General features: G+C 40.0%; 1 protein-coding gene across 5 annotated transcripts in view; it reads right to left on the reverse strand.

The window, feature by feature from the left end:
- dennd1b (DENN/MADD domain containing 1B) overlaps nt 1-24,266 on the reverse strand; it is an 81,187-nt gene that overhangs the window by 34,225 nt on the left and 22,696 nt on the right. For all 5 annotated transcript variants that reach the window (XM_047808823.1, XM_047808818.1, XM_047808815.1 and 2 more), the window contains 4 exons: nt 9,016-9,065; nt 8,178-8,297; nt 3,753-3,822; nt 1,469-1,549 (listed from right to left, as the gene is read on the reverse strand). In XM_047808823.1, the coding sequence (XP_047664779.1) occupies nt 1,469-1,549; nt 3,753-3,822; nt 8,178-8,297; nt 9,016-9,065 (321 nt within the window). The remainder of the gene's footprint in view (nt 1-1,468; nt 1,550-3,752; nt 3,823-8,177; nt 8,298-9,015; nt 9,066-24,266) is intronic.

Consider the following 24,266-nt stretch of genomic DNA (forward strand, 5'->3'; position numbering starts at 1 on the left):
TTTAAATTTACTGCCGTACTTTTTTCCACGACCTGAAATGTGTGATATTCCGAGATGGACAAACGGATATCAACAAATAACAAATGAGAATAAATCAGTGTTAAATGAGGCTTTTATGAGGCAAGTTTGCTAACTAGTTTCAGCTTCAGTGCTCAAAGCTGACAAGCACATCTCAGGACAAGACAAATCCACTGCCTGCTGAATTAATCTGGATGAAAATGACTTCTACAGTTAATCCAAAGCAAACCCTTTTTTCCTCCCTGTATGATAATGCATTTTTTTTTTACTGTACACACAAACACAAAGCATTGATGACTGGAGCTCGTTACTGTTGGTCTGGTCGGCTGCAAGCTCGTGTTTAAACACACATAACAACACGAAAGTACGGCAGCCTTTCGCTTTAAAACTCTGATGAATCTTTTTGACATTTTAAGGCAGAACAGAGCGGTGCGAAGTTCATTCATTCATTAGTTTGTTTGGATTTTTTTTTTTTTTAAAGCAAGACCTGAGCTGTTTTGTTAGTCTTTTAGTGATGTCTTTCTGGCCGTATTCAACAGCACTGGATTCTGCAATTTTCACCAAAGTGTCAGATTTATGAGCTGCTTCTCGTTCCTGATGGTTCGGCTCTCAATTCGCTGACTTTTGGCTTCCTCTATCTTTCACAACTCGCCCACTGGCAAGACGCAAGCGCTTGTTCTTACACATCAACAGACTAAAAAAAACTTATAGATAACAAATCGAATACTACCTCACTAAAGAAATACTGCTTTATTTATCTAGAATCATTTGGCATAATCTGTATCGTCTGTAAAGTAAACTACACACACGTTGGGTATGTTTTAAACTGAAATTACCAGATGCTGTTAAATTGCTGTGTGTAAAGTAAGAGTGAAGGTTTCAATACTTAAAAAAACAAAGGCATGGGGATATTTGAAGTGAACAGATCATATAAATCCAATACAATATACAGCATGGGACGGTTTATAAATATTATATACAAAAAAAATCAAACCACAAACATTTAATGTTTGTATTAACAACTGGTGTGTATATATATATATATATATATATATATATATATATATATATATACACTGTATATTCATTATATATGCTGAACAACAGTGTATCATTCAAACACCGCAGGTGAGCAGGACTACTTCTTATTTTACTCTGACACATACAGATATCTAAAATGACAAACAGCTTGAAAAACTTTCAGGTAGATTTTTAATCTACAAATATGCACCGCTTGCTCTGACAGGCAGCTCATTAAGGGCGCGCTAACTTACGCTTGTAGCAGGATGTGGTGATGATATGTTAAAAGTGGCTGTTAGGGCTATGGGTGGCCGGTGGAGGCTGATCAGCAAGAAAATGCAGAATACAGCTGTTTGAACGAAAGAACAAACAAACGAACAAACAAACAAACAAACAAACAAATAAGCAAAACCCAACCCCGTGTACGTACCACGCTCAGAGTTACGGCTGTGTCGGGCTTTGGCACTTTCAGCCTGTACAGCTTCTCCAACAAATCATTCAGATCGTTTTCCTAAAGAGAAAAAAAGTTATCCAAGGGATGCTGGGAGTTTGTTGTGTTGTGTTGTGTGTGTGTGTGTGTGTGTGTTTAGAAGGACACAGTAACACAATCAGTGATCAGTTCTGAGAAGGCACACACTGTGTATTCCTGTAGCGAGCCTGGAGAGAAAGGGAAAAAACATCGGAGTGGCGCGTGTTTAACGAGCAATCCTGAGGTTAAGAGACGGTAAGCTGGGCCGCGGCAGACGCTTATTATTCAAGGGATGATTTATGGCTGGCGTTGGCTGTTTGTAATTAACCGTAGGTCCTCACTCAGTGAAGGCGGCTTTAAGAAGCCTTTGGAGAGTAGCGTCGCCACAAAACAGGCCCCCGGATTATAACACTGCTCTTTTACGAGCTCTCACGACAAGGGCGCAATTTATTTTCTTATACGTATTGGAAGGAATACAGACTGTTTTTTAGTTTCCTTTTATTTCGAAACTAAATCTCATTTTAAAAACGAAACAAACAAAATGCGAAAGACATTGTACTAATCGTTAATGAAACCTTCTGAATTTCAGCAGAATTGTAGGTGATTAGTCGAGGCCCATTCCTGTCCTGATGTTTTCACTGAAGCTTTATGGTTGCTTTATGGTCTGTAGTTTATCTCTCTAAAGAAGATGCTAATTCTGTGCAGAGCGAACGGTCTGCGTTTGTTAAATTCCCACTGGAACGATATTATTTCTCCTACAGTGCTACTTTTAAACTTTTGAATGCCATCAAGCATCGTTGTTGAATTCACTTCAGTTCCTTTTTGTAACAACACTTTTAAGCAGCTTTACACATTTAGGTGTGTAATGAGGAAGCCAGAGGCAACAGAAATCTCTCGGAGACAAGAAACCTTGAGAAAAACCAGAGGGAACTCAGTTTCTTCTCTGTAACTCCAGACAGTCGGATTACGCATCCTTTCAGTAAACAGATACAGACGAGTAAAAGAAAGCGGTACTGAAGTGAAGTGTGCTGAAAGTGTGCATGTTCAGTAGTCCTGAGGTAAACACAGGACAGTTCCAGCTGTTAAAAACCCTATAATGTTAAGAGTTCAACGCAGTCACCGTGCGCAAATCTCGCTATGCGTCTAAACCGATCGAGTGAATAAATAACGGTGTAGATTGAAATTTAAAGTGAAGCGATGACTAAATGATGCTGCGGACTTCACAAGCAGCTCTCACGAGATCCTGAATGCTCACACGTGCGGTCAGTAAAACAGCCTGAGGTAACAGTTCGTTTCCTCTTGCCTTAAACCATCACCGCTCTTGTCTGTCCTCGTCAGTCCACATGAGCTTCATTTCTACTGCGTGCTGTCACAGGATCTCAAGATTCAGACTCATTTACCACAGAACTTTATGTTGTTACGGATTTTCGGGGGGAAAATGTCTTTAATTTATTATTAATACCTGCATTTTGTAGAGGGTGGTTTGTAAAGCAAAACCAGCTGTAAATATGTAATATGAAACAGAAATAAAAGTACACACACACAGGAAAGTATATATATATATATCTCAGCGTGTGAGACACTTATGTCTTTTTGCTGCTTATGCATTCTTTCTGGAGCACTGCTGAGTGTGACGGCGTGACAGCCCAGTGATGCAGCAACACTACGTTTCTACACGCTTTCTTAAATGTTTAGTTTTTTGTTTTTTTTTTACATAAACTGCACTGTTTCCTGATGTAGTTTTATTATAAAACATACTTTTGGAGGAGGATTGGGGTGTTTTTTTTTTTTTTTTGGACGCGGCGCATTTCCCAGAGATTTGTTTTTCCGGTAATTTGTGAAGGACAGACTTCCTGTTCCATGTTTGGTCTGTTAAATATCAAGACCACAGCAAAGCAAAGCAGGAAAGTTCCAACTGACTCTGCCTGAATAACTGCTCTGGGACGAACCGTCTCCTGTCTGTACGCTTCACCCTGTAACTAACACAGTTTGCTTTTCTTGGCTAATAGACGGACATTTTCTCTCTCTGGCGGACGTCAGTGACACGCGTGACTTGCTTGATAGATCGCCCTGCTTCGGTCCGGCCGTACGAACACGCATTTAAACAGAAGTGTGCTTTAACAGTCCTCGTTAACAGTCCTCGAAAAGCGACAGTCTTGTGCGCTCGCACCGTTGTTGTGCAATAACAACAATTTTCTAAACACTAAGTATCAGCTGGGTGTTTTTTTAAGTTCTGTAAACATACCTGGTGTTTGGATAAGTAGTCTGCCAGGGTGTTTAGCAGCTTGTAGTAATTCTCAAACCAGGGAAGATAGCTGTACATGGGAGAAAAAAAAAAAGAAGAAGAAGAAAAAGACATGGATTCTGGAGGCAAATTGAATTATCATGACACAGAAAAACAGAAGAGGAAAATTGCAGCCTCCAAAACTGGTCTGTACCACAAATCCACCCCCTACCTTCCTGCCTGACCTTGACATTTAACCCAGTGGCTTTAGGCTTCCTCCAGCAATTTTTAGCTCCACTCCAACATCCCTATTATCACATTCTTTGTACTTGTTGGTACCCGCATTTTGAACATTCCAGTCAAGGCTGTACTTTGAGGAGTGGGAAATAAAAAGATTTCGCTTCTTTAACAAAACAGCACGATTAGGCCACTGTAGCCTGTAATAAACAAAGGGCACGGAGGGGGGAAGAAGAAATGGAAGGCTTTACAAGCATGCTGCACCCATATGCACCAGCACGGCCCAGGCGTCTTACATTAGCCACTACATGAGATTTTTTTTTTCCCTTTCAGTTTAAATGGCTATCCAGTCTGACCAAATTTAAAAAAAAAAAAAAAAAAGTACGGTCTCTGTTTTAACTAATCACACAATACCTCGCCAAGAGACACCATATCATGTATCTGCAACATTGTGGTTTTTGTTTAGCTTGACAGAATCTTGGCAAACTTGACAGGATTCTGGATGTGGAACAGGGCCAAGATTTTGTTTTAGCTTAGAGGTTGCAAGAACACACACACACACACACACACACACACACACACACACACACACACACACACACACACACCATTTATTTTGTTATGCAATGTAATGAAAAAGTGTGAACCGTTCACTTTTTTTTTAATCCAGTCTTGCATTTTTATTCAAGTCTATCACTTAATTAAAGTTGATTACATCATTTCGGCTGCGTTCTGTGTGTGTGTTGCCTAAATACACAAACATATAACTGGGGGGAAAGAAGCACTAATAACAAACGAAAAAGTTGAATTCTGATGCATTTTTTAAATAGCTTCTTTTTTTTTTTTTTTTTTTTTAAAAGAGTCGTCCGAATAAAGTTCCATATGCACCACAAACAGCCGAGCGATGAGCGGTTTTCTGCCTTTGCATGGGTCAGTAAGCGCTTCAGTAGACTGGAATTAACAGACAACAAGGAAAACAATAGTGAACGTAATGCAAATTTTCATATCGCTAAATCCGCTCAGGCGACCCGATGACAGGCAGCTCCAAGTGAAGTGCGCTCAAGCGCAATTCTGCAAGACCATTAACCTGAAACAATCAACCCTTAATACGCAGATATTTTGACATCCGTAGAAAGATTCTCCCAAACCAGGTCAAAAACAAATACGGCTCTACAAAACCCACAATCTGCGTGACGTAATGTTTACGCAAACCGCCATCACGCTCGGGACATTAAGGACATCGCTATCACCCGACACCTCGGACAATCCCGACGGTCTTAAACAACAAAGCTAGCAGTTATCTTCCTCACCCTCTTTGTTTGAAATGCAAGCTTAAGGATGCTAATCCTCCACTTTTTTTTTTTTTACTCGTGTAGGGGAGTTTACGGCTGTCAGAGAAACTCGACAGGCCTCGGAGAACCCAAACACTCATTATATTCCGAAATGAGGAAGACTGTAAATCTTTTGTTTTAAAGAGAAATAAATTACAGCTGAATGAGTGGAGTCCGGTCGGCTTTATCAGGGGAGGAGGTTCCTCACACACATACCTGGGTTAGATAAATAAATGTTGTGTTTAACTAAAATTACACGTCAAAATTTTTGCTGCACGAGCAGCCCTAAGTCCCCTAATCTCTTCATGGTCAGCGAGTAAGAATGTGTTTGTGTTTGACAAATCCTGCGATAGAGAGACATTCATCATTCTCAGCCCTGCTGCAGGCCCAGGCAATCTCTCCGGCCCTTTTAAGCTCTCCGCTGGAAAGTGGCTCACCTACTCGCAAAAAAGTGCACCAGCATCTAACCCCATGCTCATACACGCACACTCACACACACACTTTTTTCAGTCGAATGTTTTTTGAAGTGTGTGACAAAGCACATAAATGACACACAAGTGTTTCTCAAAAAGAATGCAAACTGCTTTAATTTACGTTCTGTAGCTCAACACCGCACACCGACATCATATGAGTCCAGAATAAATAATCACAACACACAACTTAATGAACTGGAAATTGTAAATTTATCACTTTCAAAGTTTTAGCATTTATTGTATGCCTTATTAAGTAAATTTGTGGATACGACTGGAATTTGTGAATGTCCAACTGTGATGAATAAAGTAAGTATGTGTGTATGTGTGTATGTATGTATCTATCTATCTATCTATCTAACTATCTATCTAACTATCTATCTGTCTATCTGTCTATCTATCTGTCTATCTATCTGTCTATCTATCTATCAATCATCAGGACAAAAGCTGTATTCTTCCTTCTTTTGCTTTAATAAATGACGACAGCACATTTTCTACATTTCCCTCATAATTATAATTTCCTGCCATGGTGGTGTAACATGTCATTTTATTGTCATATTCTTTAAGGTTTTATTTTTATCTAGATAATAAAAAAGATATCTTCCAATCTCATCTCATCCAAGCTCATTTATAACAATAATAATAATTATAATTATAATAACAATAATAATTATTATTGTTATTATAAATATTATTATAAATATGTGATAACAATAATAATAATAATAATGATAATAATGATAATAATGATAATAATTATTCTTATTATTATTATTATTAATACTAGTAATATAATTATAAATATTATTATTATTATTATTATTATTATTATTATTATTATTATAATTATTATTATCAGTGCAGTCTGGATTTTCACAGAGCAAATAAAATGGCATTTCAGACTCGTTTATTATTTGTGCTACAGGATGAAAGATATATATTTATATATTTACAGTGAAATAGTAAAATCTATATTTAAATTCATTTTACTGACGCGGTAAGACTGACTAAGGAACTCGGAAAGATCCAATCACGTTGCTTTAATAAAAAAATAAAAAAATAAAAAAAAAGAGCGTTGGCCTGGAGGAACCCTGGCTCTTTTGCCCTGGGCTCCAGATAAAAGCTTGACCAAATAAAAGTGTCCTTCTCATTACGCTCGTTCCTCGTCTAAGCGAAGGCGACAATTTTATGGTCCTGCTATTTCAGCCATCACATGAACGCAGACCGTTATCATTATTCAGCTAATATTCAAGTGAACAGCAGAAGAAAGATATTGTTATTCCTAAAACACACACACACACACACACACACACGAAAGAAGAAATGATCGTAAAACACATGAAAACTGCAGTGTTTCATTTCTAGCTACATCTTTCATACACACTTAATTAATAAATGAAATATTATAGATATACATATTTATAAATAATTTTTTTTACATGCAAATGTATTATGTATATATATTTGCATGCATTTATTCCTAGCAAACATATCGTACGTGCTGCACTGCTGCACGCAAATAAATAAAAACAGTTGTTATACATTTGTCAGATATTTGTTTCCGACGACACGACGACGCAATAATAAATATTAATAAATAATGGGATAAAATAAATAATGGGATTAATAAATAATAATAAAAATTAAAAAAAAAACTCGAAATGAATTTCTTATTATGAAGTAAGCCATGCAAACTGCTCAGAATGCATAATGAATTTTATACATCATATGTCAAATGAATTAGCATGTAAAACTCAGCGAGAAGGACAGGGGAGACTTCTGCTAATTGGCAGCGAGGCTTCATGCATAATTATCGGCAAAGCATCTCTGGCATGCTACCGTGCCAGTAGCCGAATAATGAGAGGAAAGAAAGGAAGAAGGAGAAGGAGAAGGAGAAGGGGGGGAACAGGGTTTAAAAAAAAAACAAAAAATAAAAAAAACACAAAGCCCATGGAGGCCAGGGTGAGATGAGGAAAGATCTTATCTTATCAAGTCAATGATAAACCTGCAATTGTCCATCAATAAAACTACATTTGTTCATTTTCTGTGCTTTACACTTTTTATTTCACGTTTATTCTGCACTTCTGCTCTACCTTTTCTCTCACAGGTAAATCAGCTGTCATAATCCTGTGTCACAATCCTCGTGACCGGACGAAGATTAAATGATGTTAAAAAAAAAAAAAGAGAGAGAGAGAGAAACGTATGTAGATTCCTAGATCGTATAACTTAAGTGTCATTATGATAAAATATCCTTTATTTTTCTCCATAGCAATATTTATTCAAAAGCACCGAGCGACATTTTCTTTTATTATTCCATGGTTTTAGAGGTAATCGTTTCATCTCCAGAGCATCAGCTTTTCATCAGCAAACAGGAGGAATTCCAGAGGAAAGTGTGAGCTGTGACTCACCTGAGCAGACAGATGCACACCTTACAGCCTGAGGTGAGACGGCAGAACCCGAACCTCTGCTTGCTCTCGATATCAGTCAGCACAAATGTGAAGTTCTGGCCAACTTGATTCTGGGACACTCTAAAGCCACATAACACACAACAGCAAGGTTTTTAAAAAAAAAAAAAAAAAAAAAAAAACTGCAAGAGCTAACGAGACATTTCTCAAAAGTGGGGACTCGTTGGGGGTGAGAGGATTAAACGTGTTCGCTTTGTTACATGACGAATGAGTTTTACGGTTATTCCTAAACCTAAAAAATATAAGTGACAAAATATTACTAAACATCTGTAGGTGTTGGAGCAGCTTGCTTAGTGCGTCACTGCAGAGGTTTCACACCGCCGCACGTGCTTTACACTCTACATGATAGATCCTACTTAAGGTTTGGAGGAACGGGAAAGGAAAAAAGAATATCACTGCTTCATAAAAAGAAAGAGTGACTGCTGCATGGATGATTTCAACTGCTTCACGTGTGGTGTTTAGGCTACGCCCGGGTTCGCTTCGACACTAGATGGCAGCAGTAAAGCTTCCACTGAAGAAGGATGTCGTCCTCTTCTCCTTCACAGACTGGAAAAACTGTACAAAAGCACTTTTTCATACTTTTGTTTTCAGAATCAAGTCTCCATGATGTCCCCCCACACACACACACACACTTTTTTTTTTGGACAGGTTACCTATACTTTCATTCATTCTATTAATTTACAACATGTTTGAAGATAGAGGGTGTGTACTGCTTTTTCTATTTAAAAAAATGTGATTGGAGAAAGAGAGAGAGAGGGATGAAATAAAACGAGAGTCTTACCTTTCTACGTCAAATGGAAAACAGAACCTGGGAACCGTCTGCAGGACCTCCTGTGACAAAACAGAGACAGACAACACTATATAATAAAATTACACAGGGGAGTATACAGTGAATAACCTCCCCGCAGGAGGTCTCTCTCACACACACACACACACACACACACACACACACACACACACACACACACACGGTTTAGATACAGCCTTGTGGCATATATACGTGCCATATTTCTATTTAAAGAAATGTATTTAATGACATTTCTTTCCCAAACATAATCTTTACCCACCGAAGCAGCATCATATGTGGAATCACAACAGACTAAAACAAGTACTTCTCAGTTAGATATTAAAACGTCAACCATCATATTATGTGACCATGCAGCTTAAATTCTAACACGTAACCCTAACACACTAACAGTTAAGGCGTAAGGGATAAGACGGCTCTGCCTTAACAAAGCTTCGGTTCTCGCTTAAACTGCTCGAGCTTTGCAGTGAAAATATTCATTCTGAATATTTTATTATTATTATCAATAGAATTTTTGCTGTTATTATTATTATTATTATTATTATTATTATTATTATTATTAACAACAACAGAATCACAGACCTTGACAATTAACACAACCATAATTTCATTCCTTCGGTACTGTTCTTGTCCCGAATACTTAGACAAGCGTATAAACCACCTGAAACATTTATTGAATTTTTGTCATTGAACGCATTTTTAAAACAAAATTGTCTTTCCTTATCTTCGGCATCTCACTTCGTCGAACGTGCTGAAATTTTTGCTACAGATGCGAGTGATGTTAGCTCGGGATGCACGAAAGCGTATGCTTTATTAGTCCTGATTCGGTATTGACCGCAAAAAATTAATCGTCACACTTTAGTCGTATTTGGCTACAGATTGTTCCGAAACGGGACAAAGTATCAGATGGCGTAAGTGACGTTTAAGCTCCGTGCTGCCTCAGCAAGCAGACGGGGCTCTTGGCAGCTTAAATAATTAGCTACCATTAACTTCATTCACCAGCAAGGTGGAATAAGGGAAGGGAGGGGAGGATTGAGACGCAGCCGAAGGTTGCTGGAAGATTGTAGAGACAATGGGTGAGTGGATCAGTGAGGTGAAAGCGGCCTTAAGGGCTTTACCACCCCGCGCGGCCCAGCGGGAATCGTCCCTGCACCAGCAGCATATGGATTTCCACATTCGGCCCAGCACCATATGGGTTAGCCACGTCTGGCTGGTGCCACACCACAGCTTAGCCACGGGGAACCGCCAGCGATCCCCTCCACGTATATAGATAGCTGCCACCACTTGAACGGAGGGTGTGGTGTTTGAGCGTGTTTTTATTTGTGTGCGCGAGTGCAGAGCTGATGACTGGCTGTTGTACAGCTCAGTAGGTGGCGGAGGCGGGTGGAGGGATTGGGAGACTAGTGAACCAGATAGCAGAAGACGAGGACTGAAGGATCTGGCAGGAGAGGAGAGCTGGCAGAGACTGTCGTGTCTTGCTGCGGCCTGTGACTGTACAAGTGTTTTTTTTTTTAAATAAATAAGTTGCACACAAGCAAGCTCGACACGCCGTATGTGCACGCTGCTATTATTAGCCACTATAGGCGCCCATCAATATGTTCCTGCACATCTTGCTTCTTTGGGGCATAGATTTGACAGAAATAAACTTGTCTCTTCATTCTGAATTGGTCACGACCACCTCGCCGGTCCAGCTACCTGATTTTAAAGGAAGTGTGGATGACAAGCAGAAAGGAGTCCTGCACATTATCATAAAGCCACTACGTTAGTTTGAATAAAAAATGGTTAAATCAGTTTATCGGTGTTACACCGATTTATACCCCCAGGAAGGATGGGAAGGATGGGAAGCTTGGAAAAGATGGCATTGCTGTCTTCTTCGTAAAACAGCACAACATTGAACGATCACAGTTCATGCTCTCCTTCAAATGTGTTCGGCTGTCATGTGATGTCGTGCAAGCAGCAGTTAGGAAAGATGCTGTACATAGCCATCACACTCGCAGACTGGCAGGAGTTATGATGTATGATGTGGGACAAGTGGGAAGAATCTGGCACTGACCAAATCGAAAAAATAAGGAGGAAAACTGGAAACTGTCTGTTCTTCATAGCTTTAAAACCAGGAATCAGGAATTCAGTGTTATACCTTTAACCCGTAGCTGATCTACTCTAGCATGGAAAGATTTTGTCAATTATTTGCGAAACCACAAACACACACCTGGCAGAAATTTCTGGCATCTGTAGCGATCGCATGGCATCCCTACAGCAAACCTGATTCCCATGATTGTCCTTGTAGCATTAGCTAAATCTAAATCTATAGCGCTTCCTGCGCACGTTCATCCCCTCGTCCTCGCTCCGGGTGATCACGGCAGAACACCGAAACATGTCAAGGGAAAAAAGGCAGACTGGGTAAGGGACACAATGTGCGTTGTTGCATTTATTTCCCTTCCCTTCCCTACCTTTCCTTTTCCCTTTTCTACACTTCCTCCTGACCGTTTTTCCCAAGACAAAAGAATATAAAGCAGCTAATACATTTACAACTCACTGGAGGCGGCAGGCTGAAGTCGAAGGGCTGCATTATTTAGTTACTGTTGAGACAGGGATATCACTCAATGAGACAGGAGTCTCCATTCCACCCAGCTCCCCCTGCGGAGGCCTGCAACAATCACATCACAGCTTCTCGCTCTCTCACACATCCTCCTCAGCCTCTCTCTCTCTCTCTCTCTCTCTCTCTCTCTCTTTCCACCAACTTCATTTATTATCTCACCGCACATCGACTAGCCCTCGGACTGCACACAGAGCACACAGGGCACTAACAGTACAAAGAATCCACTGTACAATCCAATACAGCTTTCGGTGAGGCGTAAATGGGTGACGATTAATGACAAACCACTGCGTTACATTATTAATAGTCTTTGTTTTTTAACCTCTATTTATTTCCACCTGCTTAAAAAAATTATATATTATATATATATATATATATATATATATATATATATATATATATATATATATATATATACACGTATATATATACACGTGTATATATATATATATATATATATATATATATACGTATATATATATATACGTATATATATACGTGTGTATATATATATATATATATATATATATATATATATATATATATATATATATATATATATATATATACGTATATATAACGATTATTTAACAGTACAGACTTTGTGGCTTCACAATCTATACCGGTATTCGGTATCACAATATACTGTCGCAGCTTCAGTACCGCAGGAAGTGGCAGCAGTTCTTTCACACACATTGCCAGGTTCGGAAGCTTGCAGCGGAGCAGCGGGCTTTGCTCGCAGTGTATCTGTGTGTGTCAGGAGCTCTCGAGCTCGGCATATTTAAATGAGAACAGCGAGACAGAATGGTGGGAGAGTCTGTCTCCTGGCCCGGGGTTTGAAATGTGAGCAGGGAACTTGGCAGCGTTCTGCTTCTACTAGGTAAAAGAGAAATGCAAGAGCAACACACACACACACACACACACAGTGTCAATACTTGCCAGGGGAGGGGGATTGATAGGAAAATGGGAACGGGAGACGATGAGACAGTGGGAGAAAGAAAGTGAAAGACAATGGTAAAAAGAGGAGAAGAGAATAAAATGAGACACAGAGTGGAAAGAAAGACAGATAGACAGAGAAAGAGAGAACAGAGAGAGAGAGAGAGAGACAGAGAGAGAAAGAGGGTGTGTGTGAGAGAGGAAAGAGGGAGAGAGAGAGAGAGAGAGAGAGAGAGAGAGAGAGAGAGAGAGAGAGAGAGAGAGAGATCCCCATCTCTTCCTCCTCAAGCTGGTGGGATTCCTCCCCAGGGGCTTCAGTCTTTAAACCTCCATGCTCTTTAAAAATTCTGCCAGCCAGCAGGTCTACACGCCACTGTGGAGCTGTCGCCAGCAGGGGATATGCGTGTGTGTGTTTGTGTGCGTGTGTGTGTGTGTGTGTGTGTGTGTGTGTGTGTGTGTGAGACTGGCACAGCCACCATGCTGATGGCACAGAAGTCCTAGTGACAGGTTCAGCCCTGAATCTTCCCCACAGATCAATGCAGGAGCCCGCAGCCTCTCGCTCCCCCTTTCCCAATTAGGTCCTCTCGCTTTCTCTCTCTCTCTTTCTTACTCTCTCTTCTGCCACAGAATTCCAGGCCATAATGCATACAGCTACAAAGACCCTTGACTACTGTGACAAAAAAAGGTCCATCAGTCCCCAAACAAGCCACTTAAAATACATTCTCATCTTCAGTTGAAATAGATCTGCCATGGCTTTTTTTTAAATACCATGCAGTAGATTCACATGTGACTTCAGGTCCATTTTACTTGAACTATAGAAATAGGAATTAATATAAATATGTCCTGAATAGATATTAGCAGTACACCATACTGTTTAAAAGGGGATACATTCAACTAAATCTTCTCTAATGTTTCAGAATTTTAATTACAATTTATAAAATGAAATCTCGCACCAAACAACTCACCAAACAAACATCAAATAAACATGAGACTATCAAACAAACCATCAAACAAACAAACCTTCAAACAAAAATCTAACCATCAAATAAATCCAAACATAGCATCAATCAAACCATCCGTCAATCAAGCCATCAAACAAGCAAGCCATTAAAAGAACAATCTAACCATCAAATAAGCATGAGACTATCAAACAAACCATTAAACAAACCTTCAAACAAAATTAACAAAAATCTAACCATCAAATAAACATCTATCCATCAAACAAACCTTCAAACAAACATCTAACCATCAAACAAATATGAGACTATCAAACAAACCGTCAAACAAACCTTCAAAAAAACATCTAACCATCAAATAAACATGAGTCTATCAAACAAACCATCAAACAAACATATAACCATAAAACAAACCACCAAACAAACCTTCAAACAAACATCTAACCATCAAACAAACATGAGACCATCAAACAAACCATCAAACAAACCATCAAACAAAAATCTAACCATCCAACAAACCATCGAATAAGCATGAGTCCATCAAACAAACAACAAACCAATAAACAAACCGGCAATCAAACAAACATTAAAGCATCAAAGAATCAAACAAACATCAAACCATTAAATATCAAACAAACATCAGACCCTCAAAACATCAAACCATAAAAAAACATAAAAAAAACTATTCTTCAATAACGTACCATGCATTTAACCAACTAACATTTATAAACAATTGTACAATAACGTGGAATATAAATAAGCCACAATAAATCTTTAAGGAATGACGGGTCTCCTGTCAGTCATTTTATAAACACTCTACAGGCCACTGCTGAACTTGGGGGCAGAGCATCATGAAAATGGGTGTGAATGTGTAATGACCATGTTATTAAAAATAAAAATCAACGATCCACATTTAATGAAGTTAAACGAAATCATAATTAAGTCTAAGAGCTATAAACATTTCATGAATCAGGCCGATATGCAGGTGAGGGCTGTGATGTATAATCTCCTGTGACTCCACCCACGACTGCAGTGATCAAAGCGGTGAACTGCTGCTCTGTGCCGATGGATTATATAGTGTTTCAGCAGTGACACCAACAAGGCAACAGCATTTTAGTAACACCAAATGTTGCTGCAGCCGCTGTGTATTCTCACTGGTCGATTCATCTCACGCATTCACTTTGTTGGTAAAACCTTGTAGGTGGACAGTTAGAGACTAGAGCTGGTCTTCATCCATGCGCACTTTCTCTTACTCATCTTCTAGTCTTCATCGGTTGTCAGTTTGTGACCACAGGGCTGCTGCTGGATGGATATTTTTGGTTGGTGGACTTTTCTCAACCCAGCCGTGATGCCGAGGTGTTTAAACTTTGCAGGAACCTTGCTCCACCTGATACAAGCACAACTCCCACCAACATGCCACTAGCATGTCAGTGCAACAGTGTGCTGGTTTATCTGCCTTCTGCTGTTTTTATGTTACTTTATATAGTCATAAAGGCACATAGAACGATGTGGCAGCCTGATCCTATAGAACAGACCCACGTGACATGATGCTCGAAGCCGTACATCTCATCACACCTCTGATCTGCTTCAGCACCAGGACACGATGCAAAGACAAACCTGTTGTGGGTTTAATCCCTCTGGATCTCCCAACCGGGATTCCTAGCATTGTATTTTAAAACGTATGCTGCTGGTTTGCCATTTCTGACCTCGCACCTTATCCTGCTGTGCATTTAATAAGTGTTCACTTTTGCCTTGGACCTAGCATGTTAAAGGGGAAGTGTGAGCCTCGGTGCAGTTTCAAACTGACACTCAGATATATACTTTCACTTTAGCAGAGTGGTGTCCAATATTCCTCTTTGAATATCTTCTCAATCCAAACTTTAGCTGATAATACATCCGTGTTTAAGGCATTTTTTTTTACACATCGTATCTGTGTGTATAGAGCTGATAGAGAGAAGCTCTAAAAGCAGTGACGGTTCTGACGTCAGCTGTGAGGTTATCGGAATTATTTTACATGTAATAATAATAATGCACTTTTTTTTACCATAAAAAAAAAAAAACGACAATGCAAAATAAGATTTAAATTGAGAGACACATGAAAGGAGCGTCCAACAGATATCTATTTAACCCATTTGATCGGATAAACGCGACGTCGATGGCAACCAAAATGAACATAGTCTAACGTTTAAAAATAAATAAATAAATAAATTAACATTCAGTCAGTAATCCTGAATTGAAAGGCAAGCACAGGAGGAGATATTCTCTAAAACTCTTCACGCTGAATAAATTAGCGAGTGACAGGCAAACGTTTTTGTTCTTATGATACAACTGATATTCTTCTGGGCTGAGGGAAGCTTCAACCACATATGCCCCAAAAGCGTGGAGCCAGAAACATCATTAATTCAGTGCCAAGTGGCCTGGGGGATTTTCAGCATTTAAGCTGTCATCTCCCATTGGAAAGCTCGCTCGCTCTCGCACTCTCTCGCTCTGTCTCAGCTTCTACAAGTGTGTAGAAGAACAGTCACTTCTTCACTCTCTCACTTCTCCTTTCTCTCTATCGCTCTCTTAGGAGCTCAACCATCAAGGGATTCATCCACTTTTGGAAAATAATTGCAACTTGGCAGACAGAGAGCCAGAACAGCCAGTAAAGCCTATCACCATATCTATCACCACAGAGTCAAGAAGTAGTTACCACGGTTCTTAATTTTTAGACAGCAAGTGTGTTAGAACAAATCATCATCTGTCAGATTCCCACGATTCCATATCCCACTGTTAAGCGAAATTCAGCTCAACTCTAACAATTCTGATGAACTTCAAATCCATGAAATTTAAAAAAAAAAAAAAAAAAAGCCTATTTAATAATCGTTAGAATTAACAAGTGATCTCAGTTGACTTTGAAAGACTGTAATTTATTTTATTTTTTATTATCTTGACATCTTTATTTCAGTTAGCCGTTTGCTACGTTACCCAGGATGCCGTTCGACTTCCTGTTGATTTACGCTGCATTTTAAGTGCTAATTTGCTGGTTTTAATAGCGTTTTTTTATTAGAACTTTTGAAGCATGAAGTGAAAGATGACATGGATGCTTCCACAAAACCGTGGATTTCATTTCCTGCTGTTTTTGTTCTACTGTAAGTGGCCTTCAAACCTTCATGCAGCACTCAGGACTGAAACTGTTAGCTCAGCAAACAAGCTAGATTACAGCAAAGTGAAATTCTTTCTTTGCATATCCCAACTTTTGAGGTTGGAGTCAGAGCGCAGGTTCAGCCATGATACAGGGTTGAGGGCCTTGCTGAAGGGCCCAACAGTGACAGCTTGGCAGTGCTAAGGCTTGAACTCCAGTCCTCCAATCAATAACCCAGAGCCTTAAACACTTGAGCCACCACTTACACTTCAAAGTAGTGATTAGTACGGTCTGTGTTATCCAGTTAATGTCTGTAACTGTATCTGATCTAAAGTGAATAATGCTGGGGAGAATTTACACCATGCACAGTGTGAGTGACTCAGTGATGTTGAGTTCATAGCCATATAGAATACATAAATAGCAAATGGTAGTTACTTTTTGAGGAGGGGTTAGCATTGGCTAATGTTAATTTCATGCTAATACAGACCGTCAAACCACCACAGAGGCGAGTCGAGGCTCTGCTGTATTTCCGTGTCATAATGCCGTATTGCATTCTAGAATTTAGATCCAGAAGTCTCTACTGCATCTATGTTGGATTTCCCGTTAATGTCACGTAGAAAATGATGCTTAAAATATTAAGTTTTGTGACGCTGGAGATTTTTGACCTTCACTTTTACATGCACCTTTTATAGACCTTTCCACTCCTGTGCTGATAGTGCTGGTTATTCCACAGCTGGCAGAAACAAGCAGAGTGGTGCGTTCCTTGTTTCGTTTTGTTTTTTCGGTCAGGGTAATCAGGAGCAATGAGTAGCTGTATGTACAAAGGGCAAGAGAGAGTATAAAGGACAGTTCACAGAGACTGCTCTGCCCATGACCCGCATCTCGAGGTGCAAAGCAGATAGGAAACGCACACTTGCAGGACTGCTGTCAGGGTGTGCAATGAAGGAGAAAAGGGAATCTCTGGCATTCCCAACCCCTCACTCCTCCCCATTCTTGCAACTTCTGCCACGCTGTCCCCCTATCATGGCTTTTCTCTCACATGTCCTCCATGCTAACGTGTTAAAGAGATCACCCTAGTGTTCAAGGATGATGCTCCGCTGGCTGCCTGTCCCCTTAGGGGACCCATCAACATCGTAGAACGGGGTGTGTGGAAGAAGTGGGCCACCAATCATGAAATGTCAGACTCGGGGCATGTGATTGAACACTGTGTCAAAGGCAGACAAATATTTGCTCTCTGGGAGACTCTGAGGAGATGAATCTCAGAAGCTGGAGTGGGCCACTTCATAACTATGCCAAGAGGAAGGATCGATTGTCACTGCAAAACAAGCTTCGTTTGGATTAACCTGACTCCCTGTGCTGTTACCGCGGTAGATCATCATCCAAGATTTAAAGATAAATACCAAGAGCCGGCATAAAGTACTACTGCTACATCAGATGCAACGTCTTCGGTAGTGTCTCAGGAAGGGTGCGTGTCACTGGGAGTGCGCCCCAAAAAAAAGACGTCCGATAGCGGGTCATCAAGCTTACCCTCCGTTTCCCACATGAACCAGTGTTAAATGTTGGGATTTTTGTATTTTCAGAATATTTTTATGTTTTACTGCAAACATTTCAGGAAGCATTATATTGAATCGTCAGTGGTTTTGCAACTTCCTTCCTGCCCCACATATATCTGATGGCTGAGGCATATTCAAGGACTATTTAAGTACTCACAAATAAAATCTCTTTTAAGGATATAATTGTATCATATTTTATTTAATATTATGTACAGTGTCTACGATATGGTATGAAAAGAAAAAGAGTGAGAATGATTGTGAGTTACGTTACAAGGTGCTGTCTGTAAGATTTAGGCTAATGTTAGCTATTAGGCTGGCAAGTAAACCATGATCGTGGGGATTCACAGGTTTGCCACTGATGTCTAGCAATGAGGCCTGGCACAATGTTTCTGTTCCAGTTCATCCCAGAGGTGTTCAGGGGTGTTGAGTCAGAGTCAGGGCTCAGTGCAGGACACTCGAGTTCTTCTACTCCAACATTAACACACCATGTCTTCATGGAGCTCTGTGCTTTGTGCACAGGGACACTGTCATGATGGAACAGGGTTTGTGTCTCGTAGTTAAAGTAAAGGGAAACTGTAGCGCTGAGATGTACAGAGTCTTTTTATACAGTTGTGTGCTTCAAATTTTGTGGCAGCACTTTGGGGAAATCCCCATATGGGTGTAATGGTGACGTGAAAGCTAGCTCTTTTTTTATTTTTTTTCAAAGACAATTCAGAATCTGAGTGCATGCTTTCATAAGAATCGCTTTGAAACCTACAGTATTGCCTGCGCAGGCAACTGAACCGTTATTTACTCATAAATATGTTTTTACTTTCGAAAGAAACAAACGGGTTTCCATCTGTCTGCTTCATTTGCAAAAGATGGCTTAGCCACGTTTCTCTGGCCTGACCACATGGCAGCTGTAGATGACCCGGACTACAGCAACTCTCATGGGTCGAGGTTCTAGCACTTCATATTTTACTGCCCTTTGGTACCAGCTTGCAGTCTGTTCCCTGATTAGTTAGAGCCCCTATTCTAGCTAGCAAGAGAAGAGAGGAAGAGAGGGGAAAAAAAATCAATCCATATTTCCATAATCCACACTGCTGCCCATCTCTTCCCGCTCTCTCTCACTCGCTCTCTCTCTCTCCCTCACTCCCCTGGGGTAAACTAACCCCTCCACCCCTATCTACGGCCTACAACTGTCATTACGTTCCTGCAACAATAACAGGATAGACAAAAGGGGGCCTGCAGAGATTGGGTCTGCTGCTGCCATATGCTGGCTAACTTGAGGGAAAAAAAGGGATTTCTCCAGCTACAGAAGGAGCATCTCTACAAAAAGGAAAAGGAGCTTAATCCTGGTAATGAGGCGACTGAATGAGAGGCTTTTTGTGGACTTACAAAAGGCCGACCCATCTGTACACATTGCGTAAAATAGCCATCTTACCACAAACCATGCCGGTAAACAACACAGGAAAGAAAAAATAATAATAAAACAGTGCAAAGATCAGACTGCTGATGCTTTTAAAGGCATAGGTTTCTCTCAGCACAAGGTGTGTTTTCTTTTCTTCATTCTTCTGCTGATTGCACTTGTTGTTAGGGAGCAGGCAGAGCCTGCAGCATCACTGCAAACACTCCAACTTCAAAGCACACAGTCACTTAGACTGGGCAAAAACAAGGACTTACTCATATTGGTTTCTCCCTCCGTCTTCTTTTTTTGTTCGTTAGTCTGTTCTGTTTAGTGTTTGAAGAACTACGAACAGACCTTTCAACAACATTAGTAAAAGGCAGTAGCATCAAACTACAATATGTTGCAGTGAAATCGAGAATCACTTCATTTCTACAGCCACTGAAAGTCATTACTGTACAAAAAGTGTGTATTTGTGAAAATGGTAAAATTCTCATTCTCTAGATTAACACATGAACATAGCGTATATGCAGAGCCGATCGGCCCTATATGCTCACTACGCAAGTTGCGTAGGGCCCCGCAAATTACGCAAGGCCCCGCCTCCCCCAGCCTCATTTTACAGTGCGTGTTAATGTTCTCTTCAAGTTTGACGCCAGTAAGAGCAAAGAACAGTAAAGTTAAGTTGATGTGATTCTGTCTCTAGTCTCTATCTGACTAGCTAAATTAGCTGTGCAGTGCTAAGTGTGAATGTGTGGAATGGTTTACATGGCTCACGGGTCAGGTAGGAGGGCCCCTTAGCAGAATTTTGCTTAGGGCCCCGGGGAGATCAGGATCGGCTCTGCGTATATGGTATATAAAGAAAAAATATAGACACCAAGCCATATGAAATGTCCTAGTAAAACTGCCACAAAACTGGAAACACACAATCTTTGCATGCTGGATGCTTTATACTTGCTATTGACGGTGTGTATCCCACGGTGGCTCGCTTGTGCTCTATCACCCGACATAATAGAGACAGGACAGACAGCACCATGTGACAGTGAATTGAATTCTAAATCCTACTCTTAAACATACCGAAAGGTCAGCTTTTTTCCAACAGTGCTCTGGAACCTCTAGATAAGTTAATTGTTTTAATTCAGGATTTTAATATGAGCTGCAGATCAAACAGCTAGTCAGTCTGTTTAATCTGGCCCATTAAACATTACAGTTCAACTTGTGGAAATGTGACAGACAGGGGCGGTTTGGTTCAGATATGCCATACCCTGGTATATATGCCATATCCTGGTATATCCTCCAAATGTACATAATGTACACTAGCAAGTATGCGTACAATGCTGCACATGCAAGTATATGTGGTGAAAGGGAATTATATTTGCACCCTAAAAGACTCAAACCCTGTTCCATCATGACAATGTCCCTGTGCACAAAACACAGAGCTCCATGAAGACATTTACATTTACAGCATTTAGCAGACACCCTTATCCAGAGTGACTTACAACTGAGCAACTGAGGGTTAAGGGCCTTGCTCAAGGGCCCAGCAATGACAGATCAGCGGACCTGGGGTTTGAACCCATGACCTTCCGATCAGTAGCCCAACACCTTAACCACTGAGTTACCACATCCCTGGAGTTAATGTTGGAGTAGAAGAACTCGAGTGTCCTACACAGAGCCATGACCCTGACTCAACACCACTGAACACATTTAGGATGAACTGGAACACCAACCTAAGGCCTTCTTGCTTTACATCAGTGGCAAACCTTTTGTACTCTTGCAGCTGAAGCCCTACGACCAAGTTTTGGTTTTATTCTAGCTAAATTAATCTTAAGCAACCTAATTAACCTCAGAAACACACACAAATCACAGTCACACATTAACTACAATCAGGAATTCTGTTCTTCGTACAGAAGTTTGAGAAATACAGCTGCTCCTTCATTAATAACGGCAGGGTGTGAGTCAGCTAGCTGTGGTACAGTTAGGAACAAACGCTTACGTTAACCTCGGCTAAAGATATCCGATCTCAGACTTTCACACCGTCCGTGCGACGGTACAATTCTTCCGGCAAGTTCGTTTCTAATTTGGCGACTAGAGACATCTTTATTTCAGATTGAATTTGACTACATCGGAAAAGTTTACGTACACGTCGTCTGTCTCTTAAACAGTCTGGAAGTAAGAAAAATGCTGCTAAGGGAAAACAATCAACAATAACACTGCCTTATTCTGATCATTTCTCAGAATTGATGAATTATAATAATTAGAGCATCGTGTCCTAAAATGCTTTCTCCTTATACCAGAGTAATTTGCCAACTTCATACTTTTTATCAATTCAGCACAAACTTTTGAATGTTGCGAAATGCGAGTGAGTTCCTGATATCAGCGAATCAACAATTAGACCTTTTTTTATTATTATTAAATACCATAGTTTTTTTTTTAATTCCCTGGTGGCTCTCAATGCTTCAACCCAGGGTCAGGAACCAACCAAAGCAACGGAGGTGTTAAATCATATATACAGATCGCATGAGCTGCTGTGGCGACCCCAAACAGGCAGTGGTCAAAAGGACAGCATCGTTAGTTTTGGTTTATTATTAGTTGTGTTCCTCATATATCACTGGGAATGTGCTCTTACTATAGAAAAAAAAACAAGGGTATTAATATAAACCTGCGATTTGGCCTACAGCTGAGACTACAGTCAGAGCTCCTGACACCAATCAACACCTTACTAAGCAGACTCGAGAACTCAACAAGTCTTTTTTGATCGCTAAGGTCTGATGACTCCTGTGGTGCACAAAACATAGAAACACAGAACCTTTCCATTTTTATTTAATATATAAACACAGAAATGCACTAAATCTGGAGATATAAGCGGGATAATTGAGACCGTCGCCTTCTTTGAACCGATGTTGTGTCAGTCAGCTGTATGGTCTGGTCTTTATCAGCGATCATTTGAAGAATTTGAGCATGTGATGACTCGTTAGTTCCTCAGGAGCATTATAAACTGTTGTAGAAAGGACATTATTTACTGTAGTGTCACCCAAATGAGGATGGGTTCGCTCCGGCTTGCTCATTAGGGATAGGGCCAGATAGGCATTTAAAATTTTAAATTAATATTGTCACAATAATTTTAACTTTAATTGCATGTACTCGTTTATTTATTTGTATTCTTATTTATTATTATTATTATTATTATTATTATTATTATTATTATTATTATTATTATTATTATTACATATATTTATTTCTTTTTTTTTTCCTCTCTCTTTTGTTCCCATACTTCTGTAAAGCTGCTTTAAGACCATGGGAATTTAATTTGAATCATTAAAAGATTCATGAACATAGTGAACATTCTGAACAATTGACTTTCGCCATCCTGATATGTTCCCAACAGATCTATAAGCGAAATGCTTCACGGTGTCTGAATGTACAGTACTGCATATGGATGTACGAGACAACTAAATATAAAAATAAAATGCAAGAATCCCCCAATGATTTTACAGCCTTGACCAGATTCAGCTCACTCAGCCTTAGTCTTCGTCAGCGCAGCTTCTCACTGAGCCCCACAGCTGATGGTCCTTCAGCCTCCCTCCCTCGCTCAGCTCACTCGCTTAGTGTCAGAGTCTTCACCGGCTTTGCTCACTCAGCTATCATCATAGCCTTTGTTCATTAAATGTTCATTACTTAGAGTAGACAAACAAAGCCATACTAAGAAACCATGAGACCAACCTCAGAGGTCTTAAATCCCTCCTTCCAAGAGGTAATATAAAGGGGAGGAATAAAAGCCTGCATGCACTTGGATCTGTGGAAAGCTGTGGGGGTCTAAATACCAAGCCTTAAGGTCAAGAAACTAAGTTAAAATTGTATCACATGAGAAACCCATAATGTCTGTAAGGTCTCGACACTAAGCGATAAAAATATTATTCTAAGCTATAACATTCTAAACAAGATAAAGACACATGTACGAGATACTAATTAATAATTATTTTGCTATCGAAAGCCTAATTCATACTAATGTATAATATTGAGTCTCCATTGTGCCTGCTCACTCAGTTATCATCGTAGCCTTTGTTCATTAATGTTCATTAGTTAGAGGAGACAATGAAGGCAGACGGAGAAAGAAAGAAAGAAAGAAAGAAAGAAAGAAAGAAAGAAAGAAAGAAAGAAAGAAAGAAAGAAAGAAAGAAAGAACGATCAGAGAGGTCTTAAATCCCTTCTTACACAAGCAGCATTTTTTCAGGAAGAGGTGAGAAATAAAAGCCACACGAGCTTGGATCTGAGGAACGTCGTGAGAGCATGAAGCCCCAGACCCATCAACACAGCAGCTGTTTGTGTTCGGAGTTGACGTGAGCATGCCAACATTACAGTTTTCTTACAGTTTCACAGTGTAAGCAGTTGCAATAGTGCAAACGTCAGATGGAGAGAAATTTGCAAGAAACAAGTTTTACTTTCTATGAGACACTATAGACCTGCTGGTTACAGTGAGAATGCGATGTAGTCGCTCACACGGGTCTGAACGTCTCGCTGCGAGTTCACAAACGCGTCTAGTTCACTGCCTCTTCAAAGCATTCCTGAAACGGTGGTTAAAATCTACTGCAGATCTTCTCCATCGATACGCCAAAAACAAAACCACACACTGTTCATCCCAAAGCCTGGTGTAGCACACACACTGCTTCTTGTACTGTAACAG

This window comes from Tachysurus fulvidraco, chromosome 2 (assembly GCF_022655615.1).
Source record: "Tachysurus fulvidraco isolate hzauxx_2018 chromosome 2, HZAU_PFXX_2.0, whole genome shotgun sequence".
Classification (NCBI taxonomy): domain Eukaryota; kingdom Metazoa; phylum Chordata; class Actinopteri; order Siluriformes; family Bagridae; genus Tachysurus; species Tachysurus fulvidraco.